We start from the raw sequence: 20,171 nt of genomic DNA, 5'->3' as shown, positions 1-20,171 counted from the left end.
ACCTTAAAAATAGGACATGTTTGAGGTCACGAATCTCCTAAACCAGTGGTCCGATTTGAGTGATTCTTTTAGTATGTTATAGCCTTATTATTTAAGAATATCGTTGTAATAATATTGTTGCTACACAGCTAAATATAATTTTATACCGGGTGTAACAATAATACTGGGTTTTTTTCTTAAATTGTGCCATTTTATTGCCCTGACTGTGCTATAAACATTGTCAATTTAACAGATTTGATAAAGAGAATGAGTAATTTGGAACTGGAGATTCAAAAAAATCAGAGAGACAAAGATCAATTCTTGAAACTAGAACAACGTATTTTAAAATTGGAAATATGCCATAATGATAGCGCCGAAACTGCTGTCAGAAATAACGTGATTACTTCAGACATCGATGCCCTTAAGGAGGATATTATCAACTTAAAGAGTGCAATAGAGGATCTGACCGTAAATGGACTGAATACTGATGTTCCTGCCTCAAGTAGTAACAGCAAAGTTTCCGAGGATTCATTGGTTTCTGAACTCCAAGAACGATCCAGGCGATCAACCAATATCCTACTTTTTAATGTTACCGAATCCAACAATGACATGGAGGCTGCCACAGAAATTCTCAAAAAACTTCACCATGAACCTATTCCTATTCGCTCCGCCACCAGATTTGGCAAAAGGAATAAATTTGGCTGTAGGGCTTTAAAAATCACGGTTCCAAGCAGCTATGATGTTCAAATGGCACTCAAGAGTAGATCCAAATTAAAAGATAGCAAGATCTTCATATCGAGCGATTTAACTAAACTACAAAGGGAACACGAACTCAAAATTAAGAACGAGCTGAAGACCAGAATCGATAATGGCGAAACTGATCTAAGGATCAAATACTTGAATGGAGTGCCGTCTATAGCTTCAAAAAACTGAAAAATCTAAAACTCAATACTGTTCCTCCCAATGACCACAAAATCAGTGTTTATTACCAAAATGTACGTGGCCTTCGGACAAAGCTTGGCAAGTTATTGGAAAATACTCAAGGATGCTTTTATAATGTTTTGGTGTTTACGGAGACCTGGCTAACTGAGGGAATTACCGACGCCGAGCTGAACCTAGCGGACTTTAATGTCTACAGAAGTGATAGGTCATCTTCAACCAGTGCCTATTCTAGAGGAGGAGGCGTTCTTATTGCCGTATCCAAGCAATTGAATAGTAAGCATTTGCCATCTTCACTTGATATAGAGCAACTGTTTGTAGCCATTATCAATGGTAACGAAACCATTATTCTCGGCACTGCATATTTTCCCCCAAAAAGTGACTCTGAGAAATTTTCCATCTTCAATGAAAATGTTGACAATACAGTCAACAATTTCAATCCATCCCAACTATGCCTTTTGGGTGACTTTAATCTGCCTAATGCATCGTGGTCCCATGACAATTTCAGTTCATCAGCCACATTTAATCACCTTGCTACTCCTAACGAAAGAACATCCATTGAGATTATCTCAAATCTATCCTGTCTGCATAATCTATACCAGATTAACGTTTGCCCAAATACCTCTAATTCTTTATTAGATTTGATACTGGTCCAAAATAAAGATATCGCCGTTGTTGAACCTACAGACATTTTAATCCCTCCTGACCAATATCATCCCCCACTGGTGTTTGAACTACCCATAACTACCAGATATAATGAGGGACTTTTACCGGAGGGTTACTATCATGACTTTAAATCAGCAAACTTTTCTCTAATTAAAGGCTATCTCGATTGTGTCAACTGGGATACTTTAATGATTGGATGTTCAGTCGATGAAATGGTTAACATTTTATATGATATTCTGTACTCAGCTATTGACATCTATGTTCCTGTTAAAAAAATCTCTTCTAGAAAATTTCCTATCTGGTACTCTTTGGAACTAAAATCGTGTATTATTAGAAAGAAGACAGCACACAGGAGACTTAAAGAGTCCAAGCTGCCAAAAACCAGTTACCTTTACAAACAGTTCTCAGAGCTCCGATCTCAGTCCCAGATACTTGCCAAGCGTGACTATTTAAACTTTACATTGTCTACTGAAAACTCTCTTCCCGGCGGTCTGAATAAGTTTTGGTCTTTTATCAATAACAAAAGAAAATCAAATGGAATTCCTTCTGAGTTATCTCACAACGGTAAAACTAGTTCATCTGGTGAAGATATTGCAAATTTATTTGCTGATTTCTTTTCATCAGTTTACTCCTCTGTTGTTGTTGATTTCCCCGAAGACATCACTTCTTCACCCTTAAACCTATCATCATGTAAACTATCCATCTCTGACATTTACTCTAAATTGTGTAACCTCAATCCTTCTAAAGGCCCGGGACCTGATGGCATCCCATCAAGCTTGCTCAAGTACTGTGCATTTAATTTAGCTCGGCCATTATTTCTCATCTTTAACAAGTCTTTAGCTAGTGGAAGCTTTCCAAATGTTTGGAAGACCAGTTTCCTATTGCCCTTACACAAAACAGGTGACAAAAGTCTTGTGTCCAACTATAGACCTATTAGTATCCTAAACTCTATTCCTAAACTATTCGAATCACTTGTCTGCGATTTCCTTACACCCTCCTTGAACGGTGTTCTATTGGAACAGCAGTTTGGTTTCAGGCGCCATAAGTCAACTGAACTCAATTTGCTGACATATACTAACTTCTTACTGAACGCCTTGGACGAAGGACTACAGGTGGACGCCCTGTACACCGACTTCTCTAAGGCTTTCGACAGAGTTAATCACAATATTCTATTAGAAAAATTGCAGCGATTAGGGATACATGGTTCACTTCTGCTGTGGCTTAGGGAATATCTTCTGGACAGAAAACAAATCGTCAAGCTCTACAGCTATTTTTCCTACGAAATAGTTGTCCCTTCGGGCGTACCGCAGGGATCTCATCTTGGACCTTTGTTGTTTAATGTTTTTATTAACGATATAAAAGACTGTTTCCAATATGCGAAATTTCTTTTATTTGCTGACGATGTTAAGTTTTACTGCCACATTAGGAATCCACTCGACTGTTTAAGGCTTCAGTCCGATTTGAATCGGTTGAATGAATGGTGCAGCAACAATGACATGGTTCTCAACTCCTGCAAATGTTTTCACATTTCATTCACGCGTTCGAAAAGTCCTCTCTTTCACATACAAAGTAGGTGATATAAATATCACAACAGTCACATCCATAAAAGATCTTGGAGTTACACTTGACTCTGGACTATCTTTCAATATTCATATAAGCAATATCATCTCAAAATCGCTTCAACTGTTAGGTTTTATTAAAAGATGCTCCCAAGACTTTAAGCAGTTGAGATCGTTTAAACTGTTGTACTGTGCAATGGTGAGGCCAATCGTGGAATATGCATCTTGCGTCTGGTCACCCGCCTATGAGACATACAACTGTAAGATTGAAAGGATCCAGCACCTATTCCTTAGGTTCGTCGCATTCAAAACAAACCGTAGAGACTGGAAGTATATGGATCTTGAACTAGAACTTAACATTGACACCTTATCAAGCAGACGGAAAAAGAAGGACATGTACATGTTGTATAATATTATAAATTCAATTCACGACTGCCCTGAGCTCCTGGAGGAAGTAGGTTTACATATTCCCTCCAGAATCACACGTTCAAGATCTACGTTTCATACTCCCATCAGCAGAACTAATTTCACTGCAAATTCTTTCATCTCGAGGGTTTCTAGACAGGCAAATGCTTGCTCCAATTGTGTGGATTTCTTTGCGGATAGTTCGCGATTTTTAAAAACGCTAAAGGATTGCACCCTCTAGTTTTATGTTCTTGAATATTTTAAACTTGTGATTATATACCTTTACCTGTTATTTTTACTTTTTGACTTGCTTTATTGTCGTAGTGTTTATTGTATCTTATTGTATTTTACGTATATTTGTAATATTTTGTTAGTTCTTCATATCTTCTGTAATGTTTTATTGCAATGAGCTTTGCTCGTAAATATATATAAATAAATAAATAAATAAATTAAAGTTTGGAACCCCCTGTGGAATATTCTAGCATATATAAAATATTGAAATTAAAACTAAATTATAGCCTTATGCTTTCTTAACATTTTCTTTTTTGATTCATTTGCATATGTTAGAAAATAAAAAAGTTATGGGCTTTAACAACTAGCCATGTTTGTCATCGATAAATCCTCATAGTAGGGTAGGAAAGTATGCTAAATTTGCAGTTACTCAAGCGTTATGGAGACCTATTGGATTGTGAATAGTATGTGCTGAAACCAGAAAAAGGTTAAGTTAAGTTTTCCATATATTGGGGGACTTTTCATTTTTGAATTTATTTTCCATTTGAAACAATCATTTTTTTTTCGATTATAGTGCGATCCATCCATAATTCGAAAAAATGTGTTGAATAAAAGTTGCTTATTTTTACGGAAAGAATCCAAAACTGCAATAAAAATTGGGGGCTCCTATTTAAGATTTTAAATTAAATTCTCCACCCCACCTCCGTGGGGGGACGTGTTTGGTGCCATTAGATAGATTTTTCAAAAATATTGAATACGTGTATTTTGCAGTTTTTCGATCTAATGTTCAGCTAGTTCAGCTGAAATCCACGGGAGGTCGTCATTGTGACATGGCTTATTAATTTATTTATTTAATACCTCTATTGAATTACTTTAGGCTTGTTTATTAAACTAAGCAGATAATGATGGTAGAGGAGCCCTAGCGGGGATTTTTTCAGATACTCGAGCGCGTCAGACTATCACATGGGGAGAAAGCTTGTATCCTGTAAATATACCTATACCATATATTGGTTCTTAACACCGGGGAATTCATTAAGGGGGAACGAGAAAAAAATTTATTCTTAGAAATCTAAAAAATCTATTCGCTTGGGGGGTAAATTAAAAATTTTAAATACGATATTTCGCGAAATGAATATCAGGTCATATAACTGCAAAAAACACGTATTCAATATTTTTCAAAAATCTATCGAATGGCACCAAACACGTCCCCCCACGGAGTTGGGGAGGGGGGCTACTTTAAAATCTTAAATAGAAGCCCCTAATTTTTATTGAACATTTGGATTCTTGACGTAAAAATAAGCAACTTCTATTCGCAACATTTTTTTAAATTACGGATAAATGATAAATGGCGCTATAATCGGAAGAAAACGATTGTTTCAAATGGAAAATAAATTAAAAAATGAAAAGTCCCCCAATATATGGAAAACTTAACTTAACCTTTTTCTGGTTTTAGCACATACTATTCACAATCCAGTAGGTACCCATAACGCTCGAGTAACTGCAAATTTAGCATACTTTCTACTACTATGAGGATTTATCGATGAAAAACATGGTTAGTTGTTAAAGCCCATAACTTTTTTATTTAAAGCATAAGACTATAGTTGAGTTTTAATTTCAATATTTTATATGTGCTAGAATATTCCACAGGGTGTTCCAAACTTTAAGAAAGAAACACAGTATTATTGTTACACCCGGTATAAAATGATATTTAGCTGTCTAGCAACAATATTATTACAACGATATTCTTAAATAATAAGGCTATAACATACTAAAAGAATCACTCAAATCGGACCACTGGTTTAGGAAATTCGTGACATCAAACATGTACCATTTTTAAGGTGTTCGGCTAATTTTGCCGGTGTGTGTATATAGAATAAAATTAAACCAATTCGTCTATAATTTTAGACTCCGGAACAACAAAGAGTCGGGCAGAGCGTTGCACAGGCGGCTTGGACAGTTTACACAAAATTTCAGTACATGGAATAAATTGGATGTCACTCTTTTTTGGCCAAAAAAATCCCCATCTTTTCTGTCCATAAATTGAATTTCCAAACACTTACGCTTCAGAGATAAAACTACTCCCGGATACCAGAAATCATTAAACAGAACAGCCACCCATTCATTAGGTTTAATGTGTGATTGATTATCTTTGTCCTCTTCAGGAATATCAGGATCAGGTTTATAAGTGACGCTTAAAAATTTATCGTCTGGTATGGGACTCTCGGTAATTTCAGTATTGGTTGCTTCATTAATTTCTTCAATATCTTGATGCTCCAATGGATCAATGTGTAATTTTATATGTCCAAGGTCGTAATGGGTACAAGATTTGCCAATATCGCAAGATAAACAAGTCAATGTGTTAAAGTGTAGTTCTTCCTTTAATCTGCATCATGTTACATTATGCACTAGCATTGTACCTTTAAACGTGCCCAAAACTTTCGGTCATTCCGTTATCTACGGTTTGTATATCCAAATCGCTCACTGTATTAATATGTATGTTAGATACATTTTTCTTAACTACGTTCACAAATTTTTCGTAACAGGGTATGTCTGTATTTTCCGCTACCAATCGGTCCGCTGTACGTTTTAAAGTTGCCCCAATTCCGTCCGGGGCACCTTTCCCATGCCCAGCCCCACTGTATGACCAAGAAATCTTGTTTATATTTCTAAATTTGGTTGGCAAATAATACCCAATGATATTAAACATAGTCCTGTTGCGGTATTGTGTACTAGGGCTATCCGAAAGAAAATATATGGTATTTATCAAAGGCGTAGAAAAACGTTCTAAAATCGGAATCAAGTGAGCAGCAATTGCTTTGGCATCATGCCTAAGACTCGGAGATATAGTGCAAAATGAGCTTACCCGATCCTTGCTGTAGGCAACACCAGTATGCAATGTAATTTGCTGCCTTGATGCGCTAAAATGAACCGACTGTGCTTCGGAGGAATATTTGCATGAATAGTTTTCCTAAAAGTCAATATGAAGAAGCAATTCGGACTCATTAAGTGACTTTTTGATTGTTGATAATGTTCTGTGCTGATGGTAGATATTTCTGACGTGTAGCATGTATTTTGGAAGAAGCAAGAACACCTCCTGGACAAGATTGTAGTGAGATATTGTAATATCTTCTTTCAAAGTTATCTGCACAATAATCGTCTTACCAGTCTTGCTACTAACTCGGGATTCTTTTTTAGTACACCACTTCTGATATTGGCATTGGCTGTTGGCATTAAATTCATTTACTGGAACTTGAATTTCCTTGTAAGTTTTACATTGTCGACTTAAACATTCTTCATTATGGGGGGTACACGTAACAGCACTAATAACTTCCTCGGGAATTTCAAATTTATAATTTTTTCAAAGTGTAATCTGGAAACGATCAAACGAAAATTTTCATGCGTTATGCATAAGCAAGTGTCCCGGGAGCCAAGTCTTGGTACCACTACCCAAAAGGGTCTAAGACGGCAAAATGTAGTGGAAGATATTTTACATCCTTTTTCTTTTAAATATTTCTGATGCAAAGACTTAAGTGAGTAATTCATATAGCGTTTTTGCTTTTTAACTTTTTTGTATGTAATATAATCTTTCTTTCCCGCACACAGACGACTGTTATCATCATTTTCGAAAAATTGTATAACATCTCTTTTCACAGAATTTATCTTTACATCAGCTCTCTTTTTTTTTGCGGCTTGGCAATGACGTGCTTACATATTGCGACATATTAAGCTTACATGCTACTCCAAATTTTTTAAGAATGCCTCCTCCCACTACTTCAGCAAATACTTGTTTTGAACGATGACCTTTAATACTCTTGAAATTTGCATTTAGCTGCTGCTTTAGACACTCTCCAAAAACTAACTCCTTTTTGATACTGTTGGGAACTACAACTCCAGCCTTTTCAAGAGTAACGTTGATTTTTGTATTGGGAGTCAAATCTGGCAAAGGACATTCTTCCGTATTCGTTTTGTCATTGGGGCTTCTATATTGTGCTGCAATTTTTTCTTTCAATGCCCTGGATCTTAGCTTCCTATTCTCATTTTTAAGCCTTTCTATTTCTTGCTTTTGTCGAAGTCTTTCCCGGTGTGCCCTCATCTTTAGACGGGATATTTTCCTTCTCAAATTAATTTCAGTTTGTGGCAAAGCATTCTCTACAATTTGGTCTTCATTTATGTCAACCACTGATTGTGTAGGAGTATTGCAAAGAGCTTCGTTCTCAATATCAGTTAACTTTCTTCTTTTTCCCTGTATGTTCTATTATGATGTATCCATGTTTTTCGTTTTTTTCTTTTATCTCTGTCACTTAAATCGCGAATAAGTTTAATTTTGCCTTCGCTTTTCTTTTCTGGTAACGCTCCTTTTCTTTGTCTTTGTTTTTCATATTCTTCCGGATTGTTCTTAATTTTCTGCCTTCTTGCACGTTCTCTTTCTTTTTTCTTACTCAACATATCTTTCCTAGATTGTTCGGCGGTTTGCTTGGCCATCTGAAATAAATAAAATGTCTATACCCACATTTGCATAATAAAGATGAGCTAATTACAGTATCGCAATCAGAAAGAAACATTTCATATTGTAGTAAAGAAACCTAAGTGAGTAAGTTACATATTCACTTAGATCTCTTCACTGCAATATGAAATCTTTCTTTTTGATTGCGATACTGCAGTTAGTTCATCTTTATGCAAATGTGGGTTAGCTCTCTTCCCATCCACGACGATGATTTAGTCGTTATAATGACTACCTTAAACATTACCGTGTCATAACAACATTACCATGTCATTTAAAAGGCATGGTAATGTCAAGCATTTCTGACATGGTAATGAGCAAAATATTAAATATTGTTTAAGTATGGTACAATAATACAAAAGTCAAATTAATCCTACCTTGCAGTAAAATAGCTCCAAATAATCAAGGTATTTACAAAACTTCGTTTGCAACAGCACAAAAATATCTGAGGGTCACGGTAATGTCGTCAAACCGGTTACACTTCATCAAATAGTCGAACGACTCGCCTATTTCGCATCTAATTAGCAACTGCCTCGAGAATTTCCTTTTCTGGATTTATAAGTGTTGGTGGGGGAATAGTTCCACCCGGTGAAGGTTAAACAAATACTTTTAGATATTGCCACATTGCCAGATCATAATAAAATGTTGGTGACACGGTAATGAGCATATCTCTTGGTTACAATTTAAAACTAAATATAAAATGAGAAGACCAAAAGTTTGAATGATGTTAAATATCAAAAAAGGTTGTTCTATGTATAAAAGCAATGAACTATACTAATTGTTTATTAAAATAAAACTTTTAATCATGCTGTATCAGCTGTTTACTACAAATCTATCACACGACCGGGACATGGTACTGTTTTTTTCTCTTTATTTTTTCTTAAAATTTTATGATAATATTTATTTTGCAAATTGTAGTTTGTACATTTAGATTAATGATAAATACATAGTTTAAAAATAAATATAAGCATAAACATTAAAAAAAAAACTAATTACAGGCATAAAATTGTAGGTTTTCATCTTTTTTTTGAAATTGACCCATATAAAGATCTCAGGATAACAAATAATAATAGTCGCTTAATGCATATTTTAAAAAATATATTTAAAAAAATCTTATTTGGTAGAATAATCTTAATACTTAACCTAAAAAGTACCTCATTTTATATAAGTTAATATTACTATAGTTTTAAAAAAGATCTGCATTTATAATAATTCATTTAACAATTATAGGATCCTGATTCTTCATGAATTTTAACATTATTTTTCCCAATCTTAAAAAACAAAATTAAAGTTAGTCCAAAAAATATATCAACCATTAATAAAATGTAACGAAACAATATGTTATACAGAGTGAGTCTGTAATTTGGAATAAATTCAATATCTCAAATGCTAATCGTTATTTTGAAAAATGCTCAGACCCGACGATTAGTATTTCAAATTATCATTTTTGACATATAATAATACTAATGAATACAGGGTGTCCCAATTTAGAGATATGACGTCATTGTTGTTTTTGTTAAATGGCAACACTGTCATTTTGATAGGGTGTGTAAAGTTTTTCATAACTGCAAAATTTCAAATTTTTATTCTCTATTTACATGATAATAAAAATAACAAAGTTGTCCATGACTATTTGACAATAATTGAGGGCAACATTATGAGCATTTGCTTAATTGAAATAATTGAATTCAATTATTACTTGATTACTTGTTTTTCATACCTTTGTTATTATTTATTACCTTGTAAATGGTAGGGAATAAAAATTTGATATTTTGCAGTTATGTATAACTTTACACACTCTATCAAAATGATAGTGTTGCCATTTAAGAAAATCAACGATGACGTCATATCTCTAAATTGGGACACCCTGTATACATTATAATTATACGTCAAAAATGACAATTTGAAATACTAATAGACGGCTCTGAGCATTTTTCAAAAAAACAATTAGTATTTGAATTATTGAATTTATTCCAAATTACATACATAACTTTGTTATTTTTTATTATCTTGTAAATGGTAGAGAATAATATTTTGCAGTTCTGTTTAATTTTGCACATCCTATCAAAATAGCTATCAAAATGACAGTGTTGCCATTTAAGAAAATCAACGATGACATCATATCTCTAAATTGGGACACCCTGTATACATTATTATTGTATGTCAAAAAGGACAATTTGAAATACTAATCGACGGGTATGAGCCATGAGCCCAAAAACCATTAGCATTTGAAATATTGAATTTATTCCAAACTACAGACCCACCCTGTATAAAGAAAGTATATTTAGGCGAGAGTGAGACCTGAACATTACAGTTAGACACGTTATATAAACTGGAGGCTTTTGAATTGTGGAATTTCTGTAGAGCACTAAAAATATTATGGACATCTCACATGGACATTCCACAATGATTATGAAAAATATTATTTAAGGCAAACATCTACTTGGTAAAAGTTACAGGTCATAACTTAGGAACATTATTAAATAATAGACTGAAATTACTCTTTATTGATAAAGAATTAACAGAATAATAAAACAAATAAAAAATCTAGTAAATTGAGAGTGGATTTTTGATGACTTGTATGATTTTCTTAATGTTCATAAAGGTCTTGTAAACTCGGTTCGCTCAGCCGAGATTCATTTTGACAGATTCATAGTAGGAATCATACAACACAAAAATTCCTACCTCACGCTATTAACAGCTCAAATAACCTTACTTTTTCATTAAAACAAAAAAGAATTATTGGAAATAGTGGGAGTGTATACCAAACTCATAAAATTTTGTGGAATTTATTTCTTCAAAATATTTTAATTTTGTACAATAAATAATTATTGATTGGCATAAGATTTGTTATTTACGTTTGTTTACTCTTATTATTGGCTATGAGTACTTATTTCCTCAAAATATTTTAATTTTGTACTATAAATAATTATTGATTGGCATAAGATTTGTTATTTACGTTTGTTTACTCTTATTATTGGCTATGAGTACGTGTGTGTATAGTAATTTCCAGCCACGTCCAGTATGTCAAAATGTAACTACTTTGCAAAAAAATAATGAATAATTACTAAAATTACTAGACAGTTGTGTCTCAGATTAGCGAACCGACTATAGCAAGAGTAGTTGATGAGCGGTGGACAAAAAGCCTTTTTGGAATAAAGACCCCAAATACAAGCTAACAGAAATAGATCGACCTCCCGATGACATAAAAAGAATGACTACAAACGGATGACACACAATCTGACGAAGTGGAAAGACATGAGAGAGGTCTATGTCCAGCAGTGTATGTTATGTATGATTTTGTATGATGATGACAAATTGATGTATTTAAAAAACGATTAAATTCACATTGACAAATAATGGTTTTTATTTGTAGGTATGACCGTTTGAGTTTGGTTTAACACATAAGATTTTCATTTTTTTTTTATTTTTGATCATTACATCAATTATTTAAGTCATTAAAATTTGCAACTGTCAACCAGGAGCGATAAAAATACTAAAAAGATACGAAAATATAATAAAAAGAACACCGAAAAAGCAGGACCTACATTAAATTATGTATAATATGATCTTTTATATTATATGTATCTAAACTTTCAGATCTCTAAAATACTAAATTTGTATTTGTTAAATATTAACAATTTATCAACCAACTAGACATACAGAAAGTAATAATAGAACAGCTTTGATGTTAGCAACCGTCACGTATATCGGGTTTGCTAAAGATCTAACCGCACATTAAAGAAAAATAAATAACTAAAAATTCATGGTTTTAGAGTGATCATAAAGTGAAATAGCTAAAGAGGAGTAAGTTCAGCATAATAGCAATGTTTATACCTAATAACTCAAATTATTTTGGAGTGAATATTTTGGCGGTAAAAATAAATTTGAATAACGAATGCTTCTGATAGGGATGTTTAGCTGTCAGATATGTTTGTTTACAACAAAATATATTTTTCTTTTAGTTTAATTTAAATCTAAAAACTTCAAAAAGCTTTTAATAATATTAAGAACTAAATTACCTACAGTCGGAAAAATGAAAGAATACCCATGAACGATCACATCAATCACTTATTTTGTATTTGCTGTCTTTTTCTATAAATAACCAACGTTTGTTATAGAAAAAGACAGCAAATACAAAATAAGTGATTGATGTGATCGTTCATGTGTATAGGGCTTTTCATTCAGTCATTTGTTTCAAGCTTCTGTCATGTGTCACATAATATAATATCTACGTTATACGTTATTGGTATCTACAATAATACAAACCGAAGACATATGACGTAGATATATTAATATTATGTGACACATGAAAGAAGCTCGAAACAAATGACAGTCGATGAAAAGCCCTATTCTTTCATTTCTCCGACTGTACAAATTTTAAATTAATTTTTTATTTTGTTGTTTCTAACCTAACCAAAATAACCTGACTTGTTATAATCGTCACCTAACTCAATGGTTACTGCACTAGAATGTTCCTTTGTTTCGTGGTACACTCATGATTTTAGTTTGCCCCTAGTCAGTGTAGCCTACACTCGAAAATGCTACAAAGGAACAGACCTTATATTAATTTTTCTTGTTTTAACTAATGTTGCATTATTACTTTCTGGAATTCCCTGGAAAAACTTTGTATACATAACAGTGTATGTGAAAATATCCACAAATGTATTTAACACTTGTATCCTGAAAGTTAGTACACATCATCCCAAATCCTTTTTTCAGTGCGTCACAGATTATCGAATTCTCTCTAACGCATTACAGTTGGAAGTGACAGAAAAAACGTACCTCTGTGATTATTATACATTGAACTTAGAAAATTATGTATTCCTTGACGGGTATTTGCATATTAAAATGACTTATACCTACCTATAGATGTATAATTGGTTGGCGATTACAATATGTACTCAAAATAGATAACCAATCAATGATACGAAGATAATTTGACACAAAAGTAATCGATGGTTCACAATGTATCATGTGGTAAAATGACAAATGTAATTTCTACGTTAGTATTTTTCAGCGACATAAATATAAATATTTTATGTCATTGCTATATTCGGACATTGTATAGTGAATATTGATTTTATATCTATTTATTTTTACATTAAAATATTTTAAATATTAATATTCTTGCAAATATTTGTATAAATAATTATGTTTATATAAATAGAAAAATAAATATTCTGACAACCGTCAGATTTAACTAAAATGTCATGTAATGATTTACGATAATCTTAAAATTATATATGACGTCAAAATTAATACGCTCTGAAAAAAGGGTTTGGGATGCACTGTAGTACTTATAAAATATAATGAACAATAAAATACACAATAGTTTTAAATTAAAAACACAAATCCATCTGCTAACATCACTTGATTGTCATCTGTCATTCGTTCTATGGCTGCGCTTATTTCGTTTTGGGTATATGGAGTTGGATTGTCACTATTTATAAACTCTCTAACGCGCCTTAGACTGAGAGACTGTGTCCTGCTTTCTCTAAACGCTTTTTGAAGACTACTTTTAAACGTTGTTAACCTGAAAATATAAATTTGATGAATATTTAATGTATTTTACAACTTGACAGAAATATTTGAAACCGTCAAGGTCAGACCGATACAAAACTTTTGTTACGCGACGTTGTCAAATCAATCGGGTTTCAAATGTTTTTCGGATTTCTTTTTGTTACCTGTTTCACAGTAAAATTTTCTTCTGCTTCCTCCCGCGTAAATTTTAAAATATTGTGTATAATTTCACAGGATTGTGCACTTAGTGTCCTATTTTTCACGGCACTTATAATATTCCTGTTTATTTACAAAATATTAAATGTATTCTAAATTAACTGTTCGATGAATTTATCTGGCAATATCGCAAAGCCACTGATTTAGTCCATTCTTTCACGGTTTTTGCTGTAGATTTTATAGACAAGGCGAAAACGGCGGGTTCGTTGGGAAAAATATTCCCATGAGATTTTTTTGCATAATTACATTCGTGAGACATCCCAGAATAAGGTTCAAGAAGTCGCCCACGTGAAAAGTGGGCCAAATTTTTTTTAACAATTTTTTTTTAATCAAATTGCAAACATCAATATTTTTGGCCCGGATAATTTTTTTGTAGGTTTTTTGGACCATTCTGGATAAAAAAGGTCGGTGTAAACTCGGTTAAAAGTAATTATTATGAAAGTGACTAAATCAAAGTTTAATCCCCTTCCTACAAGATCCCGAAGAAATTTTTTGTCATTATTTTATTACTAACCTGTTATTTTCAAGTAATAATATTGAGCGCCATGCACGTGGTAGCCGGCCGTAAATACTGAGTGCGAGAGAGATGCCACTCCGGCAGTCCAATGGTGCATCTTACTTGCACTCACTTTTACGGCCGCCTACCACGTGCATGGCGCTCAATATTATTACTTAAAAATAACAGCTTAGTAATAAAATAATGACCAAAATTTCTTCGGGATCTTGTAGGAAGGGGATTAAACTTTGATTTAGTCACTTTCTGACTTTCATAATAATTACTTTTAACCGAGTTATTAAGCCTTGAAAATCGCCATTTTTCGTTTTTTTTTTTCAATTTTAAATTGCTTATAACTCGAAAACGATCAACTTTAGAGAAAAATTATAAGAGACATTTTTATCCAGAATGGTCCAAAAAACCTACAAAAAAATTGTCCAGGCCAAAAATATTGATTTTTTGCAATTTGATTAAAAAAAATTGTTAAAATAAATTTGGCCCACTTTTCAAGTGGGCGACTTCTTGAACCTTATTCTGGGATCTCATGGGAATATTTTTCCCAACGAACTCGCCGTTTTCCTCTTGTCTATTAAAGAACCGCTTGGATTGACATGAAATTTGGCATACGCATAGCTAACATGTCAAAGAAAAAACGTGATATGGTGCCGATGTGTGCTTTTGCCCTGGAGGTGACTTTCACCCCATCTCGGGGGTGAAAAAATATGTCCAAGATAAGTCCCGAAATGGATAAACTGACTAATTTTAAGCAACTTTTGTTCTATAGTTTTTTCACCAAATCAATACTTTTTGAGTTATTTGGAAGTGAATATGTTCATTTTTCAACAAAATAACCACGCTTTTAGACGGTTTTTCGCAAATAACTCAAAACGTAAGCATTTTGTCGAAAAAAATATTCTTAGGAAAACTATAGCCTATAAAAAAGTGAAAAAACGGTGTATATATTAGGTCTCTATACCTAGCAAAAGCAGAGTTATAGCTAATGAAAAATAGGTTCATATTCGAAAAATTCCAAATAGAATAATTCAATGTGAAAGATCCAAATAATGAAGCATTCTTGGGGAAAACACATTACAACTTTATTAAAATGTTTAAAAAAAAGCTTTATTTGTGTTTTTATAAAAAACATTTCTAGCATTAAATTTAAGCAAGTTACGCTCAAAATAAAGTTGGTCCCTTTTGTTTTGGCAAAATAAAATCAGGAAGATCACCCCCCAATTAGCAACTTAAATGAAATTAATCGTTACCGCTTCACAAGTTATTTTACTTATGTTGTGTTTATATTATGATCTGTAAGTTTCATCGATTCAAAGTGCTTATTTTTGAAAAAATTTGGTTTTTAAGTAAAATTTTTAAAAATGTTAATTTTGAAAAAAATGCTTTTTTTCAAAATAACTTAAAAATGATTAGAGATACTAAAAATCTTAAACAATAAAAAAGTCGGCTTTACTTTTCTGAATATTTTGTATTTTTTTGTTTTTCTGTAAGACAAAAATTGGTTAAGATTAGGTGTTTCTAAATTTGCATACACTCGTGATAAGTGGCTCGTTCAAGCCCTTTTAACTACAGCTCTTTCAAAAATAAGGACTTTGAACCGATGAAACTTACAGATCATATATGATCAATACATACGCGAGTAAAAAACTTGTGAAGTGGTAACAATTAAGTTCATTTATTTGAAATGCTAATTAGGGGTTGATTTTCCCGATTTCTTACCAAAAAAAGGGACCAACTTTATTTTGAGCGTAACTTGTTTACTTTTGACGCTATTTTTTTTTTAAACAAAAATAATTATTTTTTAAACACTTTAAAAATGTTAAAATGAGTTTTCCCCAAAAAAGTGCTTCGTTTTTTGGTTATGGCACGTTAAAATATTCGATTTGGAATTTGACGAATATGAACCTATTTTTCATTAGCTATAACTCTGGTTCTACTAGGTATAGTCACCTAATATATCCTCTTCAGCCCCAAGAAAAAAGTTTTTATTATTTTAACAATATTTTCTATTTTCTCTCCTCATTTGTGAAAACAATAAACGAAAAACTATAAAAACTATAAAAAATTATTTGACGGACATAATATGACAGGTCCAGCATAATGGACATCAGGACTTAGCTTTCATATAATTTAACCCTTAACCCTTATCCGGGCAAGGTTAACCCGGGCAACTGATAAAAAAATTTTATTGAATTTTATGCATCACTGAATTTGTTTAGAAGTATGTTTCTTTCAACATAGTCATGAGAAATTCAAAATATTCATTATCATTTTTGAAATTCTTGCGTCGAAAGAATTTTGTCACGTAAATGGGCAACACGGGCCCGTCGGACCCTATTTGTATTAATACCTAAAGTCTAAATCTTTGTTACAGAAGTTAATCTGGCAGTCAGGTAATGTTTTTGTGGATTATATAAACGACTTTTATGATTCCGGAAATTCAATAATAAAGTCTAAATGTGTTACAAACAATGTAAACATCTCTTTGATGTGAACATCAAAGAGATACTTACAATAGGTGTTATATATAATCTAAATGAATTTTAAAAACTGGTAATCATTATTGGAATGCAATAATATTGTTAGGGAGGTACCTATACATATTTTGAAATAAATAATGCATCATATATCAGTCGTTTGATATCGATGTTAGTGTCGACAACTAAGCTCCTAAAATTACATTGAATTACAGTGAAAGTAGATAGTGCGAATAAAATGTCCCGAAAACTAATTTATGGATTTTTATTTTTATTGTTTTTTTTTTAACCTAATACTTAATAATAATTTAATTTGTCATATTAATTTGCTATTCTAGTTGGGAATAAGCTAATCTTGTGGCTTAGTTCCAACTAAAATAGTAAATTGATATGACAAAGTATTAATTTGTAAAAGTCAAATAATAATATTCTTCTAACTTCTGCGTTTTATTCATTTTGTAAATATTGTTTTAGTCGGTACTTTATACATGAGCTGCTAATTTACCATAATCTTTTCTCAGAAGAGTTTTCACACAATAATGAAAGGCAACAACACTGTAATCTTTTTCCAGGGTATGCGTAAACATCAACCCCTCTTTTCAAATAAAGTGGCCTGGTAGATGTACAAAAGTTTTTATTTATTTAGTAATTAAGTCTTTATTTGGCTCCAAATGTTTATAACTCGTGAATAAATATTTTTTCTACGTTTTCTTGCATTTCATTATTTTGTGCAAATGCTTCAGGTAGATCGCCCGTGAGGTAGACCGCATACCATAGTAGCACCTTTTTTTAATCTAGACAATTTTAAATTTAACTTTAATAAAAAATCCAAAAAGGATTTACGTGCTATATTTTTGATAAGAATTTTTTTTTCGATCAAATACTTACTTTTTGACTTTATTTACTAAAAACCGTCTGAAAACGTGGTTATTTTGTAGAAAAATTAACATATTCACTCGCAAATAACTCGAAAAGTATTAATTAACTTGGTGAAAAAACTTTATAGAACAAAAGTTGCTTAGAATTAGTCATTTTATCCATTTCCGGACTTATTTCAAACATATATTTTTCACCCCCAAAAGGGGGTGAAACTCACCCCTAGGGCAAAAGCACACATCGGCACAATATCACTTTTTTTCTGACTTGTTAGCTATGTTTATGCCAAATTTCATGTCAATCAATCCAAGCGGTTTTTTAAAATTTAGAGGTTTTGCAATAGGTTACCTTTAAAGAATGTACTAATTTCAAGCACATTGAATTTTAAATGGACGTTTACTCTTTCCACCAAGCGTTCGACTGAAGCTCTTCTTGATTTGCTACCTGAGTGACCTTCGTGGTTTAAGATATTTCTGTACAATAGAGAACTTGCATACAATTTTAAATTCGAAAAAATGCTATAAATCACAGCAGAACATAATTTAAAATATATATCAAAGAAAAAAAGTTGTTTTTGTCTTTCGTTTGGCCCCTAAAGACGATTAAAATCGAGAGAAAATTCAAATTATAGCAGCCAGCCCAAAACGCGCCCTCAGTGGTCGTGACGTCATATTATATTTGAAGTCCGCGATATTAAGAGCACAGGCGTAAATATTTTACGGCTATCCCTACTTTTTCTTTCTTTACACGGCAAATTACGTGTAGTAAAATTCTCACTAGTATGGATACGGACATAAAGATTATATTTGACAGTGACATTGTCACCATTAACTTATAGATGACTTTTAAATGTTCTTGGATAACCGTTACGTGTATACTTGCATAAATTATTGATTCAGTTAATTAATATGTTTTTTTCACTAACTATGTATTCAGTGATTAAAATAATTTATAGGTATACTATGCAATAAAAACTAATACTTAATCGAGAAAAGAGGAAAAGTGATAAAGTGATTTTTTTAATATATATTGTTACTATGGAATGCTTACATAAAATTTGAACGTATTTAACAACAAAATACTTGGATCACTGAATATATCCTGGTGTATTCTCTGCTTGGGATCTTCCATAAATAATAAACAATAGATAAATTTTTATTAGTTTCACGTCTTAAATAAATTATTTACCAAATACATTATCGATATTATTTAATAAACAACTCAAAATATTCCCGAAGCCATGTCAAATATCTAAAATTGTCACTGTGTGACTGACAATGACAATATGCTGACAATATTCTATTCGACTGAGTGTGTTATATGACAAAGATAGATTTGGAAAATATTACCACGGACATTGTGTTCATTTTTTTCCATCCTGAAAAAACCAATAAATATTTTTGAAAAATTTTAACACAGAATGAAAGACTAAATTATTACCGAGGGCCGAAAGTCCCTTAGAATAAATAAAAAGTTTATTTTGAATGAGATATTTGAAATTAAAAATCACACTAAATTTTCTTAGTTTTTCACCTTTGTAACTTATTAAAATAAACATTATAGAAGTTCTCAGGGACTTTCGGCCCTCGCTAATAACGTAACCTTTCATTCTGCGTTTAAATTTTTCAAAAATACGTACTTCCAATTTCTTTAATTCATTACGTTTGGCATTCGTTCTGACACTCAGTTTTATAAATCTTTAAATAGTAGCTGTGAAATATATTTCCGACTAATATTTTGATTGTTTTTGTTAAGACAATTTCGGACTAATAAGTGTTTTTGTAAGACAATAATTTCGAACTAATATTTAAGTGTTTTTGTAAGACAATTTCTACCTAATATTTAAGTTTTTTTGTTGAGACAATTATTTCTAACTAATATTTCTTCTTCTTTTTTTTTTCTTTTATATAGGCATTACTGCCTGTTTTTCTTCAACGGTGCCTTTTATTCTGCCGCTAAATTTAGTCCTGTCGCCAGGGGGGGTACAACGGCCTCCTGTATTCAGATGGACTTACCCAAGTTTTTATTATGTATTTTGGCCCGTAGAACACGAATTTTTTGGGTAACAGTTGATCCGGATGTCGATAAGATTGTTATAAACAAAGAAGTTGAGGAATTACATAACAGCGATTTCTCGCAAAACAAAACATGTTTTTATATTTTTTGGGCCATTCTAACCAAAAAATGTTCCTACAAGTTTTTTCCTAGGATGCATACCTAGTTTTCGAGATAAACGCGGTTGAACTTTCAAAAAATCGAAAAATTGCAATTTTTGAACCCGAATAACT

At 32.2% G+C, this 20,171-nt stretch overlaps 2 protein-coding genes across 3 annotated transcripts in view; one reads left to right on the top strand and one right to left on the bottom strand.

Moving 5' to 3' along the window:
• Positions 1 to 20,171, top strand: part of LOC126885206 (RNA-binding protein 7) — a 95,712-nt gene that overhangs the window by 41,085 nt on the left and 34,456 nt on the right. The gene's annotated exons all lie outside the window — the stretch shown is intronic.
• LOC126885205 (DNA replication licensing factor Mcm3) overlaps positions 9,364 to 20,171 on the bottom strand; it is a 77,569-nt gene continuing 66,761 nt past the window's right edge. Inside the window, exon 12 of the mRNA XM_050651653.1 lies at positions 9,364 to 13,816. Within this exon, the coding sequence (XP_050507610.1) occupies positions 13,618 to 13,816 (199 nt within the window). The 3' untranslated portion in view covers positions 9,364 to 13,617. The remainder of the gene's footprint in view (positions 13,817 to 20,171) is intronic.

This window comes from Diabrotica virgifera, chromosome 5 (assembly GCF_917563875.1).
Source record: "Diabrotica virgifera virgifera chromosome 5, PGI_DIABVI_V3a".
Taxonomy (NCBI): Eukaryota; Metazoa; Arthropoda; class Insecta; order Coleoptera; family Chrysomelidae; genus Diabrotica; species Diabrotica virgifera.
This window is presented reverse-complemented; position numbering and strand designations above follow the sequence as displayed.